This window comes from Molothrus ater, chromosome 4 (genome assembly GCF_012460135.2).
Source record: "Molothrus ater isolate BHLD 08-10-18 breed brown headed cowbird chromosome 4, BPBGC_Mater_1.1, whole genome shotgun sequence".
In the NCBI taxonomy this organism is placed as follows: domain Eukaryota; kingdom Metazoa; phylum Chordata; class Aves; order Passeriformes; family Icteridae; genus Molothrus; species Molothrus ater.
In genome coordinates, this window is record NC_050481.2 from 65,807,733 (window position 1) to 65,832,957 (window position 25,225).

General features: G+C 40.1%; 1 protein-coding gene across 4 annotated transcripts in view; it reads right to left on the minus strand.

Moving 5' to 3' along the window:
• Positions 1–25,225, minus strand: part of MAEA (macrophage erythroblast attacher, E3 ubiquitin ligase) — a 50,232-nt gene that overhangs the window by 13,495 nt on the left and 11,512 nt on the right. For 3 of the 4 annotated variants that reach the window (XM_036382433.1, XM_036382430.2, XM_036382431.2), the window contains exons 2-4: positions 18,856–19,038; positions 15,187–15,390; positions 1,128–1,250 (exon numbers count right to left, since the gene is read on the minus strand). In XM_036382433.1, coding sequence (XP_036238326.1) covers positions 1,128–1,250; positions 15,187–15,390; positions 18,856–18,963 — 435 coding nt within the window. In that variant the 5' untranslated portion in view covers positions 18,964–19,038. Of the gene's footprint in view, positions 1–169; positions 284–1,127; positions 1,251–15,186; positions 15,391–18,855; positions 19,039–25,225 lie in introns of all 4 variants that reach the window. The other variant, XM_036382434.1, reaches the window with a different exon arrangement.

Genomic DNA, 25,225 nt, shown 5'->3' on the forward strand with positions numbered 1-25,225 from the left:
TTGTTTTTCAAAAAAAGGATGGGGAAGAGTCTTCCTTATTTACTGCTTGTTGAAAATTGGTGATGAAAAAGTAAAACATTCAGATTATATGTCTTGTATTATTTAACATTTTAAGATTACACAAGGGGGATTTTTTTAGCAGTATAATTATTCAATGTGGTTTACATACCAATTCTGGTTTTCCTTTAATGGTTTCCATAACAAGACCATCATGTTCTCTAGAGTAATCACTGCCCAATTGACTTTTGCATCCTGTGTCTGGCTCGTTCCCAGTTTGGCGCCCCTGAGTGACAGAGAATGTCACTCCTTGTTTATCATTAAGTGCACTCAAACATTTTTGGTTAAAGAAAGCACTTAGTTTAAAAAAATAAGATAAAAACTTCTCTAACGGAGGCAGGGATTTTGGTAAATATCAGTTAAAAACAGATTTCTGCAAGCCCTATAAAAGATTACAGCATGTTTTGAAATGCATAATTTAAGACACAAGGAAATTTAAGTGGACTGCAGAGCAACAAGTACACAGCATGTTCAGCTCATGGTATTCGATGGCTTGAGGAAGACTTTTTGTGTTCATTGCTTGATTAGATTCCAGCTTTTGTTTCTGTATTTTCTCACAGCAAGTGAATTCTTTACTCTCAAGTTCTGTCTTCTTATATTCAAGAGTTAAAAATTACTAAGACTAAAATCTGTATCAAATTTCTCTCAGAAATTTTAAACGTGAGAGCAGAGATTACCAATTAATTTCACCTAATTTCATTCTTAAGACACATTCTTAAGAGTTAAAGTCTCAGCAGGATACACAGAACTATAAATTTCAATTTATGTGCACAGAGACACTACATAATTCTGCCTTTGTTTTCAAATTACACTAAACCCAACTGAGTATGGTATTTTATTTGAGTACAATTTGTTGAGACAACACTGAATCCAGAAAATGACCTATCACTCCCTTCCAGGTCTGACATTTGTGAGCCTATTTAGGACCAACTACCTATGCCTTGTAAGGACATTTTATACTTACTGTCCTTAATTTTAGACAAGACCTGTAATTTAAAACATACTGACCACATCCAGCATCCACCATGTAGTTTAGACAATAGATGAAGCAAAATGTTGTATTTTCATACCTTCATTTTTCTGAGTCTGGATTTGTTGTCATGACACCAAGCCAAACAAGTCATAGTCTCTTGTCTTTCCAATGACTCTTCCACTTCTTTAGCAGTCAAAAACATCTCAATATTTACCAAATCCTTCAAAAAACAAAAAAGGAAGGAAGGTGTTGTTAAGTTGTACTCATACTTTACACAACAATTCTTCAACTTAGCTGGAATACAGAGATACAAAAGAATTTGTTCTCAGGACTTCTGGATTTTAGAATTGTACTTTGCAAAAAAGACATTACAGGATATTTCCATGGACTGGACTGTTCTGATAGTGACAACAGACCTCTGAGTCTAGTTACATAACAGAACTAGAACAAAACAGAAAGAAAGAAAAAAAGAAAAAGATTAAACCTAGAGTCTTGCAGACTTTTTTATAATTGACATGCTTAATATCACCAATATTACCAAAGCTCTAGTGAACAAAACCACTCTCAGAAATAGATGGCATTTTAATCTGTCAGAACAGCTGAATATACTTAATCTTAGAAGTTCTACCTTCCAAAGGAAAAGCTGAAAACCAGAACTAGCATCAGCTATATATCACATTCACATATGGCATTTCATTAGCCAGCTTTTCCTTATAAATACAGGAAGTCTAATACTATTGGGAAAGTGAACTAAATCATGTTAGGGTTATCAGAATGGTTATTTACAGAAATTTACACAAGTCACATGTATTTCTAAACTGCAGCAAAACTTGCAGCTTTTACTAAATCTTTCTCTCATTATTTGAATTTGAAAACCAAAGCATTAACATTTATTTTGTAGGTTGTATGACCAACAAAACCATTTACCATCAAAAGAATAAAGTGCCTCCTGCAGCTCTACTGGTATCAAATCCAGGTAAGTCACACTGGGCTCAGAATTCAGACAGCCACAAGTTTACAGAACAACACTGAGACTGGACTTTAATGGGCTCTTTCCATACCCTTAGGGTTGAAGAAAAAAAATATCTATTTTATCAATGTGCTGGCAAATGGACTGAAAGAATGCCAACCCGCTCCACAACAGTATTTTTAAAGTATTCCTACAAGAACATGAGAAGAATCTTTTTGCTGGGCTGAAGTTCTCCTGATGATATGCTCAAGTGGAAAGAAAGTGCATTACTCCCCTGTGCATGATAAAGTGACCATTTAAAAACTTCTTGCCCATTAACTCATCTGTGTAAGTAGCTTAACACATATTGCAGTCATATTAATTATCCTGCTTGCCTTCCATACAGCTGCTGAGTGGAAAGACAATTCCATTGAAGTTACAAACAATAACATCTCCATGTATCTCCTCAAGCTTATTTGAGCTATGTGCTCTCTTAGTGAACAGCATTTGGTTTTACACCAAATTAAAACAATAGCATTGGCTTTTACATCAAAAAAGGGCTGGATGTGCTAAGCAGAAACAAATCACTGGTTTAATCTCATTTGTTAGTTTTTTATAGTTTAAGCTTCATTACAAAAAAACCATAAAGAAGCATAAGGGCAGCATTTGTTATAAGCCCATGAGCTGGTAAGAGAATCCCAGCTATCTGTATTTATCAATCAGGTGTTGGTATAGCAGCCCCCTACTATGAGCAAAAAGACTGCAATTGCTGCTGAGGGAGAAAAAACTCTTAAATAAAAAGAGAATTTCTACATTGCATTTGAAAATTTAAAATGAAACAGGTTCTATGTAACAGAAATGCTAATTAGATTCGTGGCTGCCAAAAGAAGTCAAAGCTTGGCAGCCTTCTCTATTAAATAGGCAGTATGTATCCAGAAAACAGAGGAGAACATTTTAAATTAAAAGAGTTTCTTTCAGAACCAACAATTACATTTAAATGGCATCAAGAAATAGGATTTTCTTCTCTGTTGACTTGATAGAAAGTTAAGGAACAATATAAAAAAGGCATTAAGAAATCCTTTTGTAGAGACAGGAATAGCTTTTGCATTTGATTAGAAGTAGTTAGAAGTCTTAATCATGCAGACTGATTACTACAAAAATACTAAGATACAATTAGGCAATAAACCTTTAAAAACCCCACATGCCACACAGGTTTGCTTTTTTAATCCAATCATACTTTCCTATCTTTCCTGGTAGTGCCTGCTCTTGGTGCTTCTTCCTTAGCTAGGACTAAGGAAACAGAAGAAAGGAGGATTTATCAAAACTAGCCCAGCTCTGCTACACAGCCCAGTCAGGAGCACAACTTGTCTGCCTCATCTTGGACGGGCAGGAACCAGTTTAGCATTTGTAACAAGTGTCTCATGTTCCAGTCAAAAAAATCCCTGTTAAGACCCCAATCCTGAATAGTATTCTGCAATTCCAAGATGTACAGGCTGCAGACCACACAGACACATTGTCTTTCTCAGCTCCTAAAACAGGATTAAGATTTCACAGGCTGCTACAAAGTGCCTCTCTTATATAATTTACATATAAAATTGAGTAAATGTAAATACACAATTTTAGAGAAATACTGCCACTTGATTTTGCAGGTGCAGGAAAAGCAGAAGCAAGAAATCTGTTGCCACACACTCCCCTTTGAAATGACACAGTATTCAGCACCATTGCAAATGTTTTCTGACTTGTATATAAACTAAAAAGGAATTCTAAACTCTTTAATTACCCTCTTTATAACAGTAACATCTCCCTTCATTTCACACTTTCAGCTTTCACACTGAAACTGGGGCTGCAATACTTTCCTGCCAGTGCTGCAGAACTAAGGAGAACCCTACCCCACACACTGATGATTTCAGTGCTGGATCAAACCATAACTCTTAGCACAGATTTCCAGCCTCCTGTGCCTTGTCACAACTTTGCCTAAATCACTTGATTACAAATACACAATACCTGAGGTTGGGCAGGAAGAATGATTTACATGAAACTTTCATTTAATTTTACAACTGTACTGTGTTTTTTCACTACTAAATGTCTCAAGGAGGAGAATACACTCCATTAAGTATTAGCAACAATTATCCAGACACTCAAGGGAAGAGCACAGTACAAACCAGGGAGTGCCACATGGATTTTATAATTTCTGCTTTAAAAAATTGGTATTGGACTAAAGTGAACTAACTTTCCCTTCTGTACAACAGTCACTAACCAGGTTTTACAAGGGTAACTATCTCAACACTGGGTGAACTTTATCATAAAAGAACTATTTAATTCCATTACAACAGTGAAAACTCCAGAGAAAGACATTTATTATTAGAGAAAACTGCACATGAAGGCTGAAGTCACTTTAGTGAAAGCAGAGATACTTATTTAAACAAGAATACAGCTATCCATCACCCTGTGCTCTGCCTGATTTACATATATATAGCTTTTAAAATATCACTGCTTCTTTTAAAGCTGCAAGTGCCTCCAGGGAGAGAGGTTACCAACCCTATGATTCTGTACAGAACTCCAATTATTAGGTATAAAATACTGTGAGGAATGAGGATGCCTTTATGATGATGATTACTAGATACATACTCCTGGCCAACATAAAAGCTGGATCCCATTTGCTCAGATGGGTTCTCAGTAAGAACATCCCAAGCACGTTTGTGCACATCCCCTCCTCTGAACAGCTTCTGGACTCTCTGCTGAGCGGGAGCAGGAGCTGATGGGCCCAGCTCTCGTGGGCCCAGCTCTCGTGGGCCCAGCTCTCGTGGGCCCAGCTCTCGTGGGCCCAGCTCTCGTGGGCCCAGCTCTCGTGGGCCCAGCTCTCGTGGGCCCAGCTCTCGTGGGCCCAGCTCTCGTGGGCCCAGCTCTCGTGGGCCCAGCTCTCGTGGGCCCAGCTCTCGTGGGCCCAGCTCTCACGGGCCCAGCTCTCACGGGCCCAGCTCTCACGGGCCCAGCTCTCACGGGCCCAGCTCTCACGGGCCCAGCTCTCACGGGCCCAGCTCTCACGGGCCCAGCTCTCACGGGCCCAGCTCTCACGGGCCCAGCTCTCACGGGCCCAGCTCTCACGGGCCCAGCTCTCACGGGCCCAGCTCTCACGGGCCCAGCTCTCACGGGCCCAGCTCTCACGGGCCCAGCTCTCACGGGCCCAGCTCTCACGGGCCCAGCTCTCGTGGGCCCAGCTCTCGTGGGCCCAGCTCTCGTGGGCCCAGCTCTCGTGGGCCCAGCTTGATGGGCCCAGCTCTCACGGGCCCAGCTCTCGTGGGCCCAGCTCTCGTGGGCCCAGCTCTCGTGGGCCCAGCTCTCGTGGGCCCAGCTCTCACGGGCCCAGCTCTCGTGGGCCCAGCTCTCGTGGGCCCAGCTCTCGTGGGCCCAGCTCTCGTGGGCCCAGCTCTCGTGGGCCCAGCTCTCATGGGCCCAGCTCTCATGGGCTCAGCTCTCATGGGCTCAGCTCTCATGGGCCCAGCTCTCATGGGCCCAGCTCTCACGGGCCTAGCTCTCACGGGCCCAGCTCTCACGGGCCCAGCTCTCACGGGCCCAGCTCTCACGGGCCCAGCTCTCACGGGCCCAGCTCTCGTGGGCCCAGCTCTCACGGGCCCAGCTCTCACGGGCCCAGCTCTCACGGGCCCAGCTCTCACGGGCCCAGCTCTCGTGGGCCCAGCTCTCACGGGCCCAGCTCTCACGGGCTCAGCTCTCACGGGCCCAGCTCTCACGGGCCCAGCTCTCACGGGCCCAGCTCTCACGGGCCCAGCTCTCATGGGCCCAGCTCTCATGGGCCCAGCTCACTCCTTGCCAGGGTGCCCTCCTCAGCAGGGCCTGTCCTCACTGGAGAGAAAGACTGCAGCAAAAATGAACACTCGTCTGAAGCACCAAAACTAAGAGAACAAGGAAAATGGGTCCAGGATTTAATGAATTTATGTGGTTGTGTCACAGAAAAGAAAAAGTGATTCACAAAAATATTGTGAAGAATAATAGCTGTGAAATAATGATAAGGTATGTATAAAGGCAGTTAGGTAATTTGGTTTAACTGGCAGATATAGAAGCTTCACATGAATTTAAAATTAAACACAGCTACATCTATTATAAAGTTGTGAACCAAACTGGCAAATATATATAAAAATGTGAATTTAAACTGAATTTAAAGCCCAACTAAGGCTGTAACTTTAGACTGTGCACAATTAAGAGAATTCAGCATGTCCTGGAAAAAAAACAGAGCTCTACATGTGTGGCTCTAAATTCACCAGGAAAGCTGCTCAGAATTTTCAGCACCAGATGCAACAAAAATAGCAACTTTGCATGAGATCATATGTGAAATTACTTAAAAGAAAGAACAAAAACATCTTTTCTGCAGTAGTAAAATAACTACAGATATCCATGTAGTGTTCACATGAGGAGTTTTATCTAACATTTTAAAATTTGGAGCAATCAAGTCAAGTCATTCCTCTCCAGTGGTCTTCACTATGCACATGAGCTGAAGTACTTTTACTTTATGAGATCTCCAGTCACAAGTCTGGAAAGCTATCAGAAGGAATGTGGGATAAAATCCCTTATAATTCATATGAACATTTATGTATTAACTCCCAGAATATTTCCCATTAGAAATGTGAATCTTTTAACAGGGCTCAAAACCAACCAGAAATGGGTACTAGAACACCCCATACTAATCTCCTATAAGCTATTTTCAAAACAAGATTAATTAATCAAAAACTAAATGTTAGTCTTAAACAAGATAAAATAAAAGATCTGATTCAGTGAGAAAAGGCAGCATTTTGTAGAAAAGTAAGTTTCCTCGGTGGAAAAAAGCATCATAAAATAGGCTATTTGTTGTATTAAACAAGTAATTCATAATATCATAAGATACTGTTTATGTATTTTTTCAAAATGCAAATTGTTTATTTTTAATTGCTTACTAGCATCAATATGAAATTGAAAATAGGCCAGTATGCCTCAAGCTATCAATGGCTCATTGCCAAGAGTATGTACCAATAACAGCTTTAATAAGATTGACTATCTATCTATCTGCACACATTACATGCATAAGAGCACTATCCTCATAAAAAAGCCTTTGCTGATGCACTTCAGTGTTCAGCAGCATGGTAAACTACTTGTATATGAAATACAATAAACACTTAGATCACTCAAACAACAACTTCAGAAAAAGCTGTGTTAAGATTTTAATGACTACTCATACTCTCCACAGCAACACAACCTTCAGTATAATTTAGTTCTATGGAAGTGAAAAAGAAATGCACTAATGAACAGTTACAAATGAAGAGGTCAATTTAGTCTTCTGTATTAATCTATTCATTTGCTAAAATTTCCCCTGTGATGAACACACAGCAAATGCAGGCATCATGTCAGGCAGTGATTGCTCTTACACAACTCAGGGAGAAGGCCAACACAAGGAGTTACAAGGTAAGACCACAGGAGCAGCTGGGAAAGAAGAGATCAGTGTATTTCCACAGTGGGAAACAGTGAAAGAGGCATCACTTGGCAGGAGCAGGAAGCCTGGAGAACAGCACAGACACACTGCCTACTTGAAAACAAGTGCAGGAAGCAAAAATCAGGTGCAGGTCAAGAGGGGGACAGTGCAGGTGGTTGTGATGGCAGTAACAGGAATTGGGACCACAATCCAATTCCTCTGCTCCTATACAAGGGCAGGAATAAAAGGCTGTTGGAGTAACAGTTTCTTCAAGGGTATGTATGAAGTGCACTAACATTGAAGGGAGACACAAATTAAGAAAATAATGGCATAGGTGGTGACAATACAGCAACACCACAATTACTGAAGACCAGTTAAAGTAGGGCACAAATTAACAGTGAAGGGCTTCCTTACTCTCTGCTCGTAAAAGAACATTGTCCTGAAGATCATTAAGCTACTATTAAGTGTTATAATGTTACTCACATGAACAGGATTAGAGAGAAACTAAAGAGAGTAACTGACAGAAGGTCCTACTCAAAGGCAGCTGGAGAGCTACTTATTGGGGAAAAATGCAAAAACAGACAGCCAAACCACAGACTCATCAACAGAAGAGCCAGAAATGTTTTTGTCTACAGAATAAACACAGTGCCCATGGTGTACAGTCAAGCTTTCACATGAGAGCATCTTCCATAGCCCCAGCATAGCACAGACCTTTTAGTCCTGCCTGGTTGTTTTTGAAGGATCCCAGGATCTTAGTGTCTGTCAGAAGAGCATGGTCTTTGTAAAACATTATAGAGGATACTGGTACTTTTGTTAATTAGTTCTAGTGATGAACTCATGTTCTAAACTTATGTCCAACTTCAATTTTTCTGACTAGACTACAAAACTCCTTGGTATTTGACCTCTGCTCTCACACATACCCAAAGTACCTACCCATAACATTTTTCCAGTCATCCTCTCCCTCCATCCAGTTTTTCCAGTAACTCTCTAAAATGTGGTCACCAAAACTATCCATATCCTGGCACTGGCTGCTCCAGAGCCAAGCACAAAGCAGTGTTTCATCCACCTCCTTTCACTCAAGGACACAAGCTGCTTGGAGGAGCCTCAGAGTTGGAGCAAGCACTGAGGTTGGTTATTAGCAATCTGTTTTCCCAATGCATCCTCTGCTCCTGCCTCAGCAATTTTTGTAGCTCAGCAAATGGCTGCACCTTTACCCATCAGCATGTTATACCATGCTAAGTACAGTAATAAATGACTACACTACAGTAGTGTGACAAAGCCTCTAGAGCTTAAGATGCATCATTGGGCAGAAAAAAAAGTGCTTCATTTTCTGTCATAGCCTCTTCAAGCAGAGGAGAGGCACCCATTGCTTTGCTAGTGGAGCACAAGCCCTGCAGCTTTTGTCCATGCAGGATCAGTCTGTCTTAGCAGCTACACACATTCTCTAATAAAACATCATCCTGTTATCTAATGTAGCAGTAAGAGCAAGTGTTAAATGTGAGGTAAGATTTATACTTTGAAGCAATGTCTGGCAGGAAGAAAGGACAGTAAGAAGAGGCATAACTAAACCCAAACCTTTCTACTCTTGGGTAATTTCCAGGTGATAACACCATTCCCCATTTAGATCAAATTTAATTCAAGAATTTTTCTTGCATCACCAGCCTTCCAGAGTAAGTATTTTGTAATAAATTAGCTCAGTTATGATACACTACAGGTAACCCACTTTGTCTAAACAGACTGAAAAAACCAAGATGTTGAACATCACAGCACAGTTCATGTTGTTGGCTTTTGAAGTGTCAAATGATTCGTAATGAGGAAGTTTGTTATCTGCTTCGATCTTGACTATTCCACATTTACATAATTCTAATTCCTCAAAGATGCTTCTTGAGACAAACTGCAGATGTAAGGCTGTGCAGGAATTGCAGCACTTTGAAATTCAGATGAACACACCCAGACATTCATTACACCCATCTACTCAAAGTTGCCATGCCTACACTAGGTACAGCCAAAACACATTTAAAGGAGTTTTCAAGCAGCTCTCTATAGCCTGGTGCTGCAGGTAACTCCAAGCAGCACAAGCTAAAATCCTGGCACCTTTAAATCAGCTATGCCAGTTTAGGAGCTCCTTCACACAGAGTTTTCCTGTAACATCTCTAGTGTGAGAACAGCAAGTCACAGGAGAGGGACACAAATAGCTTCTGGCAAAAGACACCTTTTACCATTCAGCCTGCATCTGGAAAGTCAGCTTGGCTATGTTCTGCATGACAGCAAAGTAAATAATACATTCAAGCATTATGATGAATATTATTTACCTATTTGAAATTGAACTTATGAATATAAATGTGTTCTGATTAATTACTTTAATACATATGTGTGTGTTTGCCTACAAGCCATTCTCAGACTATGCATCTTAACAAGGAGGATAAAGGTACATCTGTATGATTGTTAAAAATGTGTTTATTCAGCTTTTAACTTTAGAGTTAAGACTTAATACTGCTCCTTTTTGTGATTCTCAAATGTGCAGGTTATTTTCCATCTCCCATTTTCTGAGAGAGTTATCAAACAGAAGCAGCTATTCAGGGAATGGATTACTTCAAAAAGAGCAGCTTCAGGAAGATTTTGCCCCGTAGCAGACAGAAATCCTTAGCAGCATTCTACTGAGGTGTCAGCTGAAGGATCCATATCACAGTGCTGAGGAACACTTTTCTAAAGCAAGGCAAGAACATTCAGCTTTGGGGTTGAAAATAGGAACACTGATATAGAATAGGAAAAAGAAGAGATCAGATACTTGGTCAAAAGCCATGAAGCTTGACTTTAAGAATTCAAGTTCCTTTTATACCACAGGACATCAAATAAGATTTCACAGCTTTCTGTAACAAAATTAAGAGAGTGGAACACGCTTGAATTTGTAGCAGGTATCTTTTCTAGTTAGGCTAATCCCTCCAAAAAGAGTTTTACAAAAACTGAAGCTGCAATGATGCAGTAAAAAAGACTAACTGGACCAAACGGGAGGGAGAGAAGAATGAAAGATAATCAGTTTTTCTAATGATTACTATTCCTTATTTAAACAAAATTAATTTTTTAAAATAAATGTATTTACTACTTTGAAAGACAGATACTTTTAGAATGGCTTTTCAGTATCTGTCCTGTTTTGACATTCTCCAGTGAATAACCATTATCACAGATGTAGAAGTTCAGCTCAGGAAGGAAACCACTGACAATAACTGGAGACCTGAACTCCCACTTCAAGAAAATTATTATCTTTTTGGGCCTGTGTCAATTGTCAATACTTGAAGTGTCAAGAAGCCCTTCTAATACCAATCAGTGTTGACAATGGTCATATGTCTAGACCAAACTCCTCAAGTCAATGGAATACTCATTTCCCCCCCACCCCTCAGCTCTCAAAAGCAAAAAGCACACTGTGGTATGAATGCAAAGGGCTAATTAAGTTTCTTGAGGGATGATGCATGTACTTAATTACTGATCTAAGAACACTAATTGGCAGAATTTTAATTGATATACGCAATCCCTGATTTAAGGTGAAATTCACAAGTTTTAAGCTATTTAAGAGTTTTTTCAACTCAAGCATTTAACTGCCCACATTACAGTGTCACTGCCCACCCTGCCCAGGGTGCAGTAATCCTCTGTTCCTCAGTGGATCACAGATTTTTGAAAAATTTGCTCCCTGCCCCAACACACCAAGAATTAGGTGTGTTGGGGCAGGGAGCAAACCTAATTCATACCAAGAATTAGGTTGAATTTATGCTATCCTTCACAGAAAAAACATTGCCACTTGTACAGCTTTTGTACAGCTCGAGCAGTAAGGCAAGGAGATACATTCTTTTACTAAAATAAGCTAAGCAAAGATGGAAAGAGGATTTACAGCATATGATAAGGGAGACTGGAAGCTTCAGAATCTGGGCTTGTTTTCAATCCTACAGGCAAAAATCACTACAGCTATACATAATTAAGCAAAGAATGTAAAGACACTTTACATGTTTATTTTTTCTTCCTAGCCTATTAAGGAAAGGGCTGGAAAAACAAATACAATTTTAAACCCCACCACCTCCAGAAACAGTACACTAAGTACCACATACATTGCTTAATTATAAAATTTATCTACAAACAGAAACCAACTTCCTACTGGAACACCCCTCTTCCTAAACTAAATTTGCATATCAATTAATGGCACGGGAATGAGATAGCAGTATAGCAGAACATGAAATAACAAAATTGAAGTTAACAGACAACCTTGCCAGCTAGCTGAAAATATGATGAAATAGGCATTTTTATACTGATGAAAATAGGCATTTTTATATTGATGTGGCATTATACTGCAATAATGACCTTATTTTGATTCCATTTATTCTAATAAGCCTATGCTGATGAGTTTTATTCATATGCAACAAAAAAACCCATAACATCTAGTTTGTATCTTCAACCCAAACTGTTTTTCACATCATTATGGAGCCAGAAGACATCAAGAAAACAGTCCACAATAGCATCCCCCCTACCCCATATTTACTTTGGCACAAGCATTTCTGTCTTTGACTGTCAGCTTTTATTTTAATCTTAGACACATTCTGGTTTACTTTCCCAAGCAGCACTACTTTTCTTTAAAGACATATAACAAATATTTGATGTTTGGAATTTATTTCTTATATTGCCATAACTTTATGCTGTATAAATGCCTTATGCCCAAAGTAAGAACTTGCTCAACTAAGGAATAAACTCTGATATTTAAAATTTCCCTATAATTTTTTACACCCAGCACTGCTTTCCATTCTGTTTGCTTCCTAGTTTATAATCATGGTTTTTAAGCACTTATCTTCTATTACAAGATTTTATAGCCTATCATTCCTATGGAGGTAATTAATTTAGAAAATAGCCTAAAATTTGTCACAGACCATCAAAAACTACTAGAATTGTACACTATGGCACACAGTTAATCTTTGCCAATAGCACACAGCAGACAGTTTACTCAAACATTGGGATGATTTAATGGTTTCCCTGTGGTCACTGAAGCAGAATCCTTTCTGACCCGCTTCACCCATGAAGCACCTTGGCAGCTCTGCAGGTCTCTCACATTCAGGAGCCACACAAGAAACTTCAATCAGGCAAGCTGAGACTTGCTCCCAAGACTGGTCTAACAGCTACTGGAAAGTGTTTAACTGGGATCCCCAAGCTACAACTGAACTGGAAAAAGCTGCTTCCTTCAGCCTTCCCAAAGAGCAGCAAAGGGCACCTCAGCCATTTGTCCCACAGAGCAGAGGAACAGAACCACAGAATGGTTGAGGTTCAGACCTCTGGAACTTGTGTAGTCTTCCTGCTCAAAGCAGGGTCACCCCTAACAGGTTACTTGGGATCTTTCCCATTGCAGTCTGGTTTTGAGCATCTCCAAGTACAGGGAGACTCCACAAGTCCTTGTGTCTGCTGGGGAGCCCAGAACTGGGTACAGCACTCCACTGGGTCTGACCAGTGCTGAGTAGAGAGGCTGGATGACCTCCCTTCTGCTGCTGCTGCTTATCCCAGGGCAACCCAGAGTGCTGTTCAATTGTCTTTGCTACAAGAGAACATCACTGGGCCATGCTTAACTTGTGCACCAGCCTCACCTCTGCCTGCTGGACAAGCTGAACAATAACAGTATTTTTTTTCAGGCTCTTACTTGGGGTATAATGTCTACCCAGTGGTAACAAAATCACGACAAGAGTGGTGGTGGGGACATTAATCAAAATGCCAGGTGAGACCACAGTAAACAAAGATTACTTGGGATGAGAGAATAAAATGGTATTTTGTAAGCATTAGAGAACATTTCAATGCTCACATCCTTTAGCAAGAAAGGAACAAAAAGAAACAAAGCTGCTGTCTTCCTAAGCCAACAAAACCACAAATTCTGTGGAACAAACAAGTCCCAGTATCATACTCTGTAGAAGCTGTTCACAAAGATTGCCATACAGTCAGACCAAGTGCAAAGCAGGGAAACTGAGGGAAGCCTTATCTTCATTAAGCCAAAACAAACCATAACACCAACTAAAATGCATCATTTGAGCGAACTAGAACAAAAAAGGCCTCAGTGCATTCAACATGCAACTATGTTCTGTGTTATTACTCTGATGTTATGCAAATTAGAAGAGTTAGGCTTGCAGGCAGAAGGTAAATTATCTTATTTAAAACTTGTTTTTTAACACAAAAATTTCTATTGACAAACAAAATGAAAAGCTTTAAGTATGATGCTTTTACCACAGGGTCTTGCAGTATGTCATGAAGACTTCCACGCTCATGTCCAAACCAAAGCTGAGCATTACTTAATCAGGCATAACAGAGCTTGCTAGGAAAGTGGAAATATTTCCATAGTGCTTTTTCAGCAGACCTAGTAGGTGCAGTAACATGATGATTCAGCAGAGATGAGCTCCTGCTCAAAACAGAGGGAAACATCTACCAGAAGTGGGAGAGCTGCTGACCAGTCAAGCTGCAGCTATCCCAGCTAATTGCCTTGGGTATTTCTGACTCACATGCATGGGCTACTTCACTAGGGAGGCACAACAGCCTCTTCAGTTGATTTTTTCAGGACTATTTCCTATTAATACTTTGTAACCCACTTCCCCTCTCAGTTCTATTCAGCCTCTACAGGCTATTTCCTATTTGGCATTTACTGAAATTGCTGCTGGCTGAACAGGATTAGACAGTAAAGCAGCCAAGGAATAAGAGACACATGACAAATAGGTCCCTGTTACACGACAAAGAACAAGTTCATATGCTCTAATTTGACATCAGGAAAAAAAATATCTTATTTCCCCAACAAAATGAGAGAGATGTGTTCAACTATTCTGCCTAAGAAAGGTAAAGTACGTAAGTCATGTAAGAGAATTCAATTTCAGCATCTTTATAAGAGTAAGATTTTAACTAGAAGAGTTGCATACCTTCTGGAATCAGGAGTATCAAAACAAGATTCAAGAAGCACTCAGGATCAAATAGCAAAGGCTACCTAAAATCTGCAAAACATGATTTCTCTAGACAAAAAGCAAATTCTTTAAAAATCAGTTTTCATGTCCTCATGGTTGTCAGAGGACCACAATCAGGATTCATTGGTCTGCATAAAGTAGCTACACCAAAGTACACAAACTGCAAACACTTCATAACCCACTGTGAGCCCAAGCAAAACCAAATAGCAAACCAGTGAAAAGGAAAGCAACAATCACAAAATGGTGGAACAAGCAAACCAGCAAAATGTTCTTAGGATCATGTATCAAAATTTCTTTTCCCAAGTAAAAGCCAGCCTTCCTCTCAGTGCACTAAACAGTGGGATGATACAATAGAACAGTTGCTCCTGCAATCAGCAAATGCTGTTCTGCTCAGTCTGGTCACCTACACGTATCAGCTGAGTGGGCCTAGACAGATGGGAAGCTCCACCACCTGCTTAATCAGCAGCCTAAAGGCCTCTAACAAGATATTTTGTATGATAGTTGAGAATTAATCTGAGTTTTAACAGAGAAAGGTGTTTATCTAAAAGCATTTAATTTCTGACTAAAAATGATGCCTTCAATTTTGACTTATTTAATACATTAAAACACAATTTATGCCAAGTAAGGAGAACAAACTCAAGCCTAAAAAGATTAACAGATAAACACTAGCCAGGAAGGCACACCAATACATAAAAATAACTGCTATGAGGTTAAGCAGCTTGTTCTCATTTTCCAACTTCCTCTCTAGTACCATTTTGTGAGCAAGTGAGTCCCCAGTGGCACCCACCTCGATGCCACTTTGTCTGGCCAGTTTCACCGCTGTGTTGTAGTAGCCACAGCGCAGGAGATGCTCCACCATCATGCGATCCATGCGCTTCTTCTTCCACATGTTGGCAGCGGCCGGCTGGTCACTGCTGTGCTCCTTCAGGTGCTCAATCCTGCGCTTGCACAGCTTGGCACTCTCATCTTCAGCCTGGATGGACTCCACGGCCTGAGAAGGAAAAGCCAACAGTAAAGCTATGTCTTTTCAAGCTCATTTTAAAGCAAAACACAGTAATTGTTTGTAAGCATTCTTTAGATGTTATACAGCTACTCCCAGTAGTGTCTCTTTTGTTTAGAAATATTTCCTATGGCAGTGCATAAGCTTCTGCATGGCTGGTCCAGTTCTGAGATATTCTTGCACAGAAGTAAGTTTTGATCTATTTGACATTATGAATATATACATTTTTCTGCTTAATTTGCAGTTTATCCAAAACTAGAAATGTATCAACTATGGCAGCAACTGCTGTAATAGTCTGCAAAGAGCTTTGTGAAGATTTGCAGTTATCTGATCCAAACAGATGAAAAGCAAAATTTCCACCTCTAACCTATGCATGGCTTCTTCCTCCAGCAGCTGTCCTGTTGGATTAGTTCTACTCAGGAGTGATGCAGAGTAAACCCACATTACTTCTAATACACTGGAGCCATTTTAATCAGTCATGCAATAATGGAAATTATACAAATGGTTGGCCTCTCGGCACCTGTAATTCAAGGACCTAAAAGCAGTTTCTCAAAATCATCAGTTTTGTTAAACTGGTATTATTTTATATAACTCTGCTACTGTGGGAACATGCATCCCTTGTTAAGGAGCTTTACTTAGGAAAACACATTTGTCCAGAGGAACTAGATTGATGATTTCAAACCAACATATTGGCATACCCAGCAAAGAAAAACCACCCACCAATCCCTCAAGGTATTGCTATAATATTTTTAATTAAAACCAAAACATTCAGCTCAGTTGCTTTCCTTCAACCTTAGAGCCATCATTCCAAGCCAGCTGACTCGGTACACAGCATGTGACAACTCTGGGCCAGGTCAGACTACAGAACTCCAGAAAGCTGGCAGAACTTTAATGTGCCTGCTAAGCTAAAGGCAAACCAGCAGAGGATGGTTAGTACCCATCTGCAATATATCACTGGTGATGCAACTGCAAGTTAGGCTGCCCTGTGGTGACTTTAAACTTGCTGGCTTGTGTTGGAATGACTGCACAGCTCTGGCAGCTGGAAGAACCTGGCAGGCTTTTGGCAGCCCACTCTGCACTCCATGCTGACATAGAGACCTTTCCAGAACTCAAACTGTAGTATCATCCATGGTACAGCTCCAGCTCTGGAAGCACGGGTTGGCTCTAATTGCATTTACCATGCCTGCCCATAGACTTCTTCTGGAAGGATCAGTATTTGAAAAGCAAAGTGAAATGAGAGAAAACTTGAAAGGAAAGCTCACTGAGCTTATTCCCCTCTTCCCCCCAATTAAGCCTGACTCTGATCTGGCCCTTGATACCAAATTCAAGTATCTAAAACACTAGTCACTACACAAGAGTCTCTTAACATCCATGTAAACATCTGTAGCATAAGTTGTTTTTATTACTGAAATTGGAGTTACTTGTGTTGCTGACTTTAGCTTTATTTTGTAACAGAGTTTGGTGACAAGTATTTTGTTTCAGTTATAAACTGGGTCTCTTCCTATTCAGCAGGCAAATACTAACTCAAGACAAAACACACTTTCACTTTTTAGATAACTGCAGTATTATCAGATGTGAAGGCAACCTTGAGAAATATTCTGAATACAAGTAAGAACTCAAGGCAGCCAGGCACAAAGGTTAGACCCCTTCTGCTTCGAAAGGGCTCTTCTTATATGGCTTTGTATCTGGACCTATACAGCTCTTGCAGGTTTTTTGATCCTTCTAGTAGGTTCAGAAAGGCTGCAGATTCTTTTCAAAAACCTCTGAAGCAAGTCTATCTGGACTTGCCCTGCTGGATGTTAACAGAACTTGAGGGAACAAGCACATTAAACAGGATACAAAAGGGAAAACACAAAGGCCTAGGTTTCCCTAGGATCATTTTCAGAACCTAAGAAACCTGCTGTGTTTTAAAGCTCTCTTTTAAGAGTGAGCAAGGCATTAAATAAAGGAACCATCCAATTCTATTATGGCCATCTCAGCAGTTCATGAGATCCTTGTCTAAACACAGGAGGCAACAGAGATCCCACATGGGTCTAAAGGCTCTAAAGAAAACAATAATTTTGTTTGGGGCAGAGATTATAGGGAAGACAGTTGGGAGTTGAGGGTTTGGAGCAGAAACAAGACCTTTGTATTTCAGAGGACTTTTACTGTTAAATAATTTTTTTTGGCCTTTTGTTCTTTCTGAGTAGCTATAAGATTCCCCAGAGCCTTTCAGGCAGTCAAAAACAAATGAGCAATTAAACTAAAATGGAGCTGTGCAACCAAAACACTCAGCAATGCCTTCAGACACACCCCCACAGTCAGCAAAGCTTTAACAAGTAAATTACTTTTACTCCTCCACATCATTACTACACACCTACCAACAACATACAACACCTCTGTCAGAAATAGCTCCTATTTTTCTGTAAGTAACAGAGAAGTGAAGAAAACACATCCTTTAAGACCTCTTTAAGTCTCACAAGCCAAGGATGAAAAGAGCAATTAATTTATCAAGTCTTTTGCAGAACAGCTTTTCAGCACCTAGCTAAGTTGTTCAAGCAGAAAACCCCAAATCAACACATATGACAGCGTTATTTTCATGTTGCAAACCTCCAAGGTATTTTGATGCTTCACATAGTACTGTCACAAGATTTACATCTGTTGGTTATTTCATTGAAGTTTCAGTGGAATGACTCTGCTTTTATGTTTCATCTATTTATTTTTGGAGAAGCACTGCTCTCAAGTCAGGCGACAGAGCTATTTTCATTTTTCTGCAAGACTTGTTTCAAGTAAGTGTTCTGATGACTCTAGGGATGAGTAATATTCCCATCCAAAATAAGGATGGTTTATACTTCTTTTTCTGAGAACATATACATCTTTTTCTAAGAAAGATGTGGTAAAAGCATGAAAGGCTGGTTGTATTTTGTTCAAACTTAACAGCTAGAAGCAGGTTATCCTGCCAAATTTTGTTTAAAAAGCTCTTAATATTCCCTACGAATCTTTCAAATGGCAAGTTGAGTGTTTATAAAACATTTTCAAGTAACAATCCAGGCCAACTTGCACTTTCTTCTGCAGAGAAGTCTCAACACTGCATACAACTATTCCTGCACTGGGGGTTTCCCATTTTTCAGCTTCATCTTCTACCTGTTTTGCTATTCCAGTGATGAATTTATTCAATTACACAAACCTTCCCATTAGACAAGCAGGAACTGTACAAATCAATTAATTTTGCTACTATTTCTTTTCTGTTAGTAAAGAAAGTCCTTTTCAGGACTACAAATATCTATTAATTTTACCTCTCAACAGAAGTTTGTTTTGTTATATTTAGACAAGGACCACCATAAGTCGTGTTTCTTAAGCACAGTGAAGCAAAGTTTCACTGTGCATTCCGAGGCTTTTGAAGATTCAGTAATGCCTGGTGTCTTGAAAAGAAAATCCAAGCAAACAGCACAGCAGTGAAGGTGGAACAGCACTCACCTTGCGTTTCAGAACGCTGAGTTTTTCAACAACTCCATCCAGGAGACTGACAACAGAATCCACAGCAGGACAACTGCTGAGTGTCTTCTCCAGCTCCGCCACCACCATGGTCACGTGGCTGGTCTCCCGGTCTATGTTCTTCTGGGCAGCTCGGAAGCGTTTGTTCAGTGTTTCATATGGCACCTGAAGCAGAAATAGCAAAGTCATTAGGATTTCTGTATTTAAAAAGTCAGCTCCTCTAGAGCTTACAAAGACTGATGATTTCATCTGGTGCAGCCCAAAGAGTAGGTCGGCTCCAGGGGACTAGAGGTCATTGATTGAACTTGAGTTCCCATACTAAAACACTTATTTAAGTTCTCTCAGCAAGGAGCTCACACTTCAAAGATTATGAAAAAACAATGGGAAAAATGCTGCAGTTTCTTGTCTGATACCAGGTTCACCTATCCTGCTTTGGCTGTAGGAAGCATTGATGGAAACAATCCAGGGACAACAGAATATGAAGACAAATTCGTACCTACAAAAGGAAAGCTACAAATTAAACCACAACTAAGAGATCACCTTTCAGACCCTGACTTTCTAATTTTACATTTCTTCTCTTCACTAATTCATTAAAAAAGAGAAAGTTACCTTTGAGAGAAAGCATGTATAATGCATATTGGCTACTGAAAAAATTATACATAGTACACCAACAGTTATTCAGGAAATCCAACAAGTCTCCTACATACCTCTACCCATGAAAGACTACTTCTTAGGAAGTAATACTCAAAAGTAGTATATACTTTGTATATACAAGAACTATAAGGAATGCCAAGAGAAACCCTATGTAAATTAAGTGATAAAAGCCTACAATGTATGATTAAACTGAAATTTAATTTCCTCTAATTTAATTTCCTCTAATTTCCTTCCTCAAACAAACTCCATTCCTGAATTAAGAGATTTGCCAGTCTTGGAGGTCTCCTGTCCTACTTGTCCCACACCTTTGTGGAACAGCTGGATCAAACCTGCTACTGGCTTAGTAGCCATGGCCCATGCTCCCATGGATGGGAGCAGTCTACAGCCTGGGGAATGATTTGGGGAAAGCTTACAGGATGTGTTAAGCTTCCACTAGACTTCCCCTACAGTGGCAGCAAAAGCAATTTAGACAGGAAGTTCTTTTACTTCACAAAACCAGGAATTTTTAAAAACATTCCAGTGCTATACACTTAATTCAGCCATATTGTTAAACTTTAAAAAGTCCATGAGAAGTTCTTTCAGGTAGTTATGATAATCTTGATTGCTGTTCCATTAATCAAAGGCATAATTTAGATAGCAATCAGATTATCCATGTTAAAGGTAAAACAGGAAGCACAAATCAGTGCTCTGTTTGGTACATATCACGTATATGTTTGATTACAAATCTTTCAAGCATATAACTTCTAATCAATTATATCAAGGGCTCCGTTTTCCTCTTTCTAATTATCTGCATGCAAGGAAGTATCCCCAGGGGCCACACCCCTTCTAGGCTCTATGAAAGAGGTTCCAACAGCACCACTGCAATTCTCCATCAGAGAACACTTTGGTTCAGAGGAAGGAAGATGAGCCAAAGCATTTGCTTTCCAAGACTTTGCATTACCTATAAGAGGCTGTGCTTCTTTGTAGTAGTAATAAAAGACAAGGATAATCCTGATAAGATATGAAAGGGCTCCTCTTGTCAAGACTGAAATGATCTATTTAATGGTTCCTGGTATCTCAAACTAAACCTTAACAAATGACAGGACAAGACTCTAACACAGAAGGCACCAAGCCAAAACAATTCTTTTCCTTATACATTTTGCCCTAAAATCCCAGCAGTACACCCACCCAAAACTCAAGCCACATAAACCATGACAAATAATGGGCTTCAACACCTACTTAGCTGCCTCTGTAACAACATTCCATCTCCAACCCTCTTTTCTTTTTTCCATTTACACAAAAAATATGAAATATTTTAAAGACCCACAGATAAAATGGATATTCTAGGAGGCCATTATTTTGACATCTCATGTTTTTGAACATGGAAACTTATTTCCAACTCTAACACCTGATGCCAGACAGCATTAAGACAACTTCTTCCCTTCCTTTTGCCCCACTGCATCTTTCTTACTGTTCACCAAAAAATATTTCTGCAAGTATTTTGCTAATCAGCCTTCCATGCCACACTGAAAATCTGCATCAATAAAGACTTTCATAAGCTACTATTAATTTGAAGTACCTTTTTTAGTACAGAAAGTACTTTTGTTAAATTTTGAGCAGTCAGCTGGACACAGATCTAGTCAGTTGGGAAAAAAGCCTGTGTTTCATCTCCCTTTTGCCTAGTTCCTTATCTGCACTCAAGAGCAGTAACAGCACCCATTTCCTGTGCTGTCTCTTCAGCATGCAGAGTTCTGGCACAGTTTGTGTTCATATGACATTTAGAACAATTGAACTTTCAATTTCAGCTGGTAACACTATATATCATTTAGAATGTCTAGGTGCAATAGGTCTTCTCTTATCTTTTTTTTTCCCCTACCATAAAAACAATCTGAATGTCTTCTGTGGAAGAGACTGAGTGGAAATGTTTTCACTATATACTCTGAAAGTAAATGAAAGTAAACATATTGAGAAACATAATTTAGTGTGTCATACCAAAGGAAATTAAAGGTACAATGAAATTATTTGCATAAGTGGAGCTGACAGTAAATATACTTTACCAGAGATTTTCGTAATTTGCACAGGCAGTTGTTTCTTATTACAGAGCCAGCAGTTTTCATGAGAATATTTGTGAATCATATCTAGGTACAGATTTTACACTTACTTTACAGAGACAGAGTCTGTGAATGCCAAAACTTAGAACTACATTCCTTACAAAGCAGGATTTTATCTTAAATTTGCATCTTGATCTGCTGGTTCTTTTATTACTCCTACAGCTCCAACGTGCCAGAAGACCCAGCACTGGCTTGCTTTACCTCAGAACCCTTCACAAGTTACAGGCACTGTACCAACAGGAGCATTTCTTTCCACCAATAATGAAAGTTAATGAAAGGAGAACATATAAGAAAGTGTTCTGGACAATGCAATTTTAAACATTTTTAATTACAGTTCACTTGATTTTCAGGTACCATTGTTAGCATACTGTGCACACCAAAGTTTTCAGACTAAGAGACAGAGGCAAGATTTATATCTCATTAATTGCCATAAACCTATTAGAGACTTGGAATCTTTCCTGCCAGTACCATTCTGTGACCAAACTTGGATTACACATCATTATTTAGAGACAAGAGTGACCTACAGAACCCAGCCTAGAGAAGCATTACCTTAAGGAAAAAAGAATTAATCAGCTACTAGAAAATTTGAAATAAAGCAGCAAGTACTGACCAGAATGTGTTCTGCATAAGCACAATACCAACTTGTCCTACTCGTTAGAGCTTGAAAAGCCACACCCAGTTGGCTCATATGGTGAGCATACAAGAGGATACAAAGGAGAGTTGTAAAATATTAGTGGGCAGCACATTTAAATCCAGTGGCACTAAACAGATTCTGCTCCTTTTGTTCATCAGCTTCCACAGCTGCAGACACATTATTCAACCTAAGCATGTACTAAACCAGGTCAAACTTAAACCTAGTGAAAAGGAATTTGACTGAAGTTAGATCAACCTACACAAGGGGTAAAATTCCAGTAACACAAGTTTTTCCAAGATCAGAATTCTGTTGTGATGTGAAGGAAAGTCTGCTTGGCTGGAGGCTTCTGCAACTGTAGCGTGACTGTTTCCAGGTGCTAAACACTAACAAAAAAGCAGAGACAAGCGATTAACCTGACCCAAATATTTTCTTCATTTCAGGAGTTACTTCACACTGTTTTCAGAAAGCCAAAAAAGTGGTGTGCTGTCCCAGAACATGCTCCAACAACCTCTAGCTGTGGAGACAAGACTTAGAAGAGGATTGTTCTGGGTGTACAAGCTTGAACTGGTGGAAGAGGAGGAAGGACTGCCAGGAGAGCTACACGTTGATCGCTCAGTTGAGAGCAAGGAGTAGAAAACTGCAGAGCTAAGGATGTCAGGGGCAGTTTTTCAGTGCACACTTGGGAACTCAGCTGTGAAGTTTACTACCTGGCCTTCAGCCCAAACACAGTCCTCTTCCTGCCCATGAATGCAAATAAGGTACCAAAGCAAGGCAGAGTTCTCAAATCACAAAGTGGCTAAAACTATTCAAACTGGGCAACTGTAGGCAATCTTTCTTTTCATAAGCCATATCAAATGTAACTTGAAATATCCTTAAGCAGAGTGAATTTAAATATATTTTCATAAAAATAAATTTTTCAGCAAGCCATTCACTTACTAAGTGATTCCATTTTCTTGAGTTTTTTGAAAACACATTAAAAATAGAAAAAAAACCCAGCCAGTATTAAATGCTTGCATATGTTGTAACCTGATGTTTTGCAAACTGTATACACTTCTCAAGTGTTAATTATCAGGCAGCAAATAAATATTTAAAGAAATATAAATAATTTTAAGCCAACTGCATACAGGAGTACATTAAAACAAGTGTGAGCAGCTGGTGAAGGGAGGCAATCTTGCCCCTCTACTCTGCTCTTCTGAAGCCCCACCTGCAATGCTGCATTCAGCTCAGTACCAGAAGGATCTGAACCTGCTGGAGCAAGTCCAGAGGAGGCCACCAAGGTGACGAGAGGGCTGGAGCTCCTCTGCTGTGGGGACAGGCTGAGACAGCTGGGGGTGTCCTGCCTGCAGAACAGAAGGCTCTGGGAAGACCTTATGGCACCTTCCAGTACCTAAAGGGGCTACAAGAGAGCTGGAGAGGGATGGAGTGACAGGACAAGGGGCAATGGCTTCAAAATGGCAGAGGCAGGGTTAGATGAGATATGAGGAAGAAATTCTCAACTGTGAGGGTGGTAAAGCCCTGACACAGGTTATCCAGAGAAGCTATGGATGACCCCTCCCTGGAAGTGTTCCCAGGCTGGATGGGGCTTTCAGCAACCTGGTCTAATGAACATGGCAAGGAGGCTGGAATTAAATTATCTCCAAGTTCCCATCAAAGTCAACCCTTCTATGATTCTAAACCAGCTAATCCTTTACAGTGTCCTACAATGCATATTGCTTTTTCACTCATTATCAAGATTTTACTGAGATTCATTTTTCTTCTCAAGGTTTTCTGAATTTATCTACGTGTGCACACTTTGTACTCTCTCCATAAATGGAATATACAGAAACAGCTGCTGAACACACTCCTACCTCAGCTCTTGCTTATCTCTACAGACTCACAAAAAACGCCTTTAGAAAACCTGTGATAAGAGCATAGCATCTATATAGCCTTTAACAATCTGAAAAGGGAGAGGAGAATGCACACCATTTCCCCCTCATAGAAGTTTATTAATTATAGTGACCAAAGCTTAAAAAGTTCAATGGCATTTATGTTGTTGGAAGTCAGACATCCAGACTGGACTTATGCTCATTGCAGCGAATTCTATTAAGCAGCTTAATGGCATTTTGAGAATGTGGTGAAGTTTTAGCCTGTTGCACACCTGCAGCTTCTACAACAGACAGAGTCACTCACTGAGCACCTGGGGTTTGCAAACAAATTGAATACAGACAGTGCTGAAGGGCTCTCTGCTTGGGATAGAGAACAACATAACAAAACAAACACAAACCGTGGAGAGAACCTCTTTGCAGAGGTGTTGTACTTGTCCAGCCACAAAAGCCTTCTGAGTTACAGCTAGAAATGCAGCTCTCATTACCATCACAGCCAGCATAGACATCCACTTAATTCAGCTAGACTTCAAATAAGTAATTGCAATTACCAGGGCCTTGTAGACACCAGCAGCTTAAGGAAGATGAAAAGCATCCACAGAATTAAGTTTGTGACCCAACCACCAAGGACAACAGGGTCTTACTTCTAAACGCCTTCTCTGTCTTTACTGGTAAGGTCTTCTCCTAAGCCTTCCTGATGATGTATGAGCAACTGAGTCTGGGGAGTGAGGTACTATTCACTCATATAGGAAGTCCAAAGCAAGCTGAAGATAAACAGGTACATAAGAGCAGAAGGGAGGAAAGGAGAGAGCTCTTGGATGACACTGCAAACCTGCTACCATTGCTGGAATGCCACAGTGAACAAGAAAAGTTGTCCATGACTGAAAAGAGCAAGTTTTGTGCCTCTACTCCAAAAAGAGAACCTGGAAGATCACAAAACCTACAGGCTGGTCTGCATCATCTCAGCTCTTGTGAAAGTTACAGAAAAAACAAAAAAAAACCACAAACAAACAAACAAAAACAACAACAAAAAACCCCAAGCATTTTCAATCTTATAGAGGTGACTAGGAACAACCAGCCCAGATTTGTCATATGCAAATCAAGCTGACAAC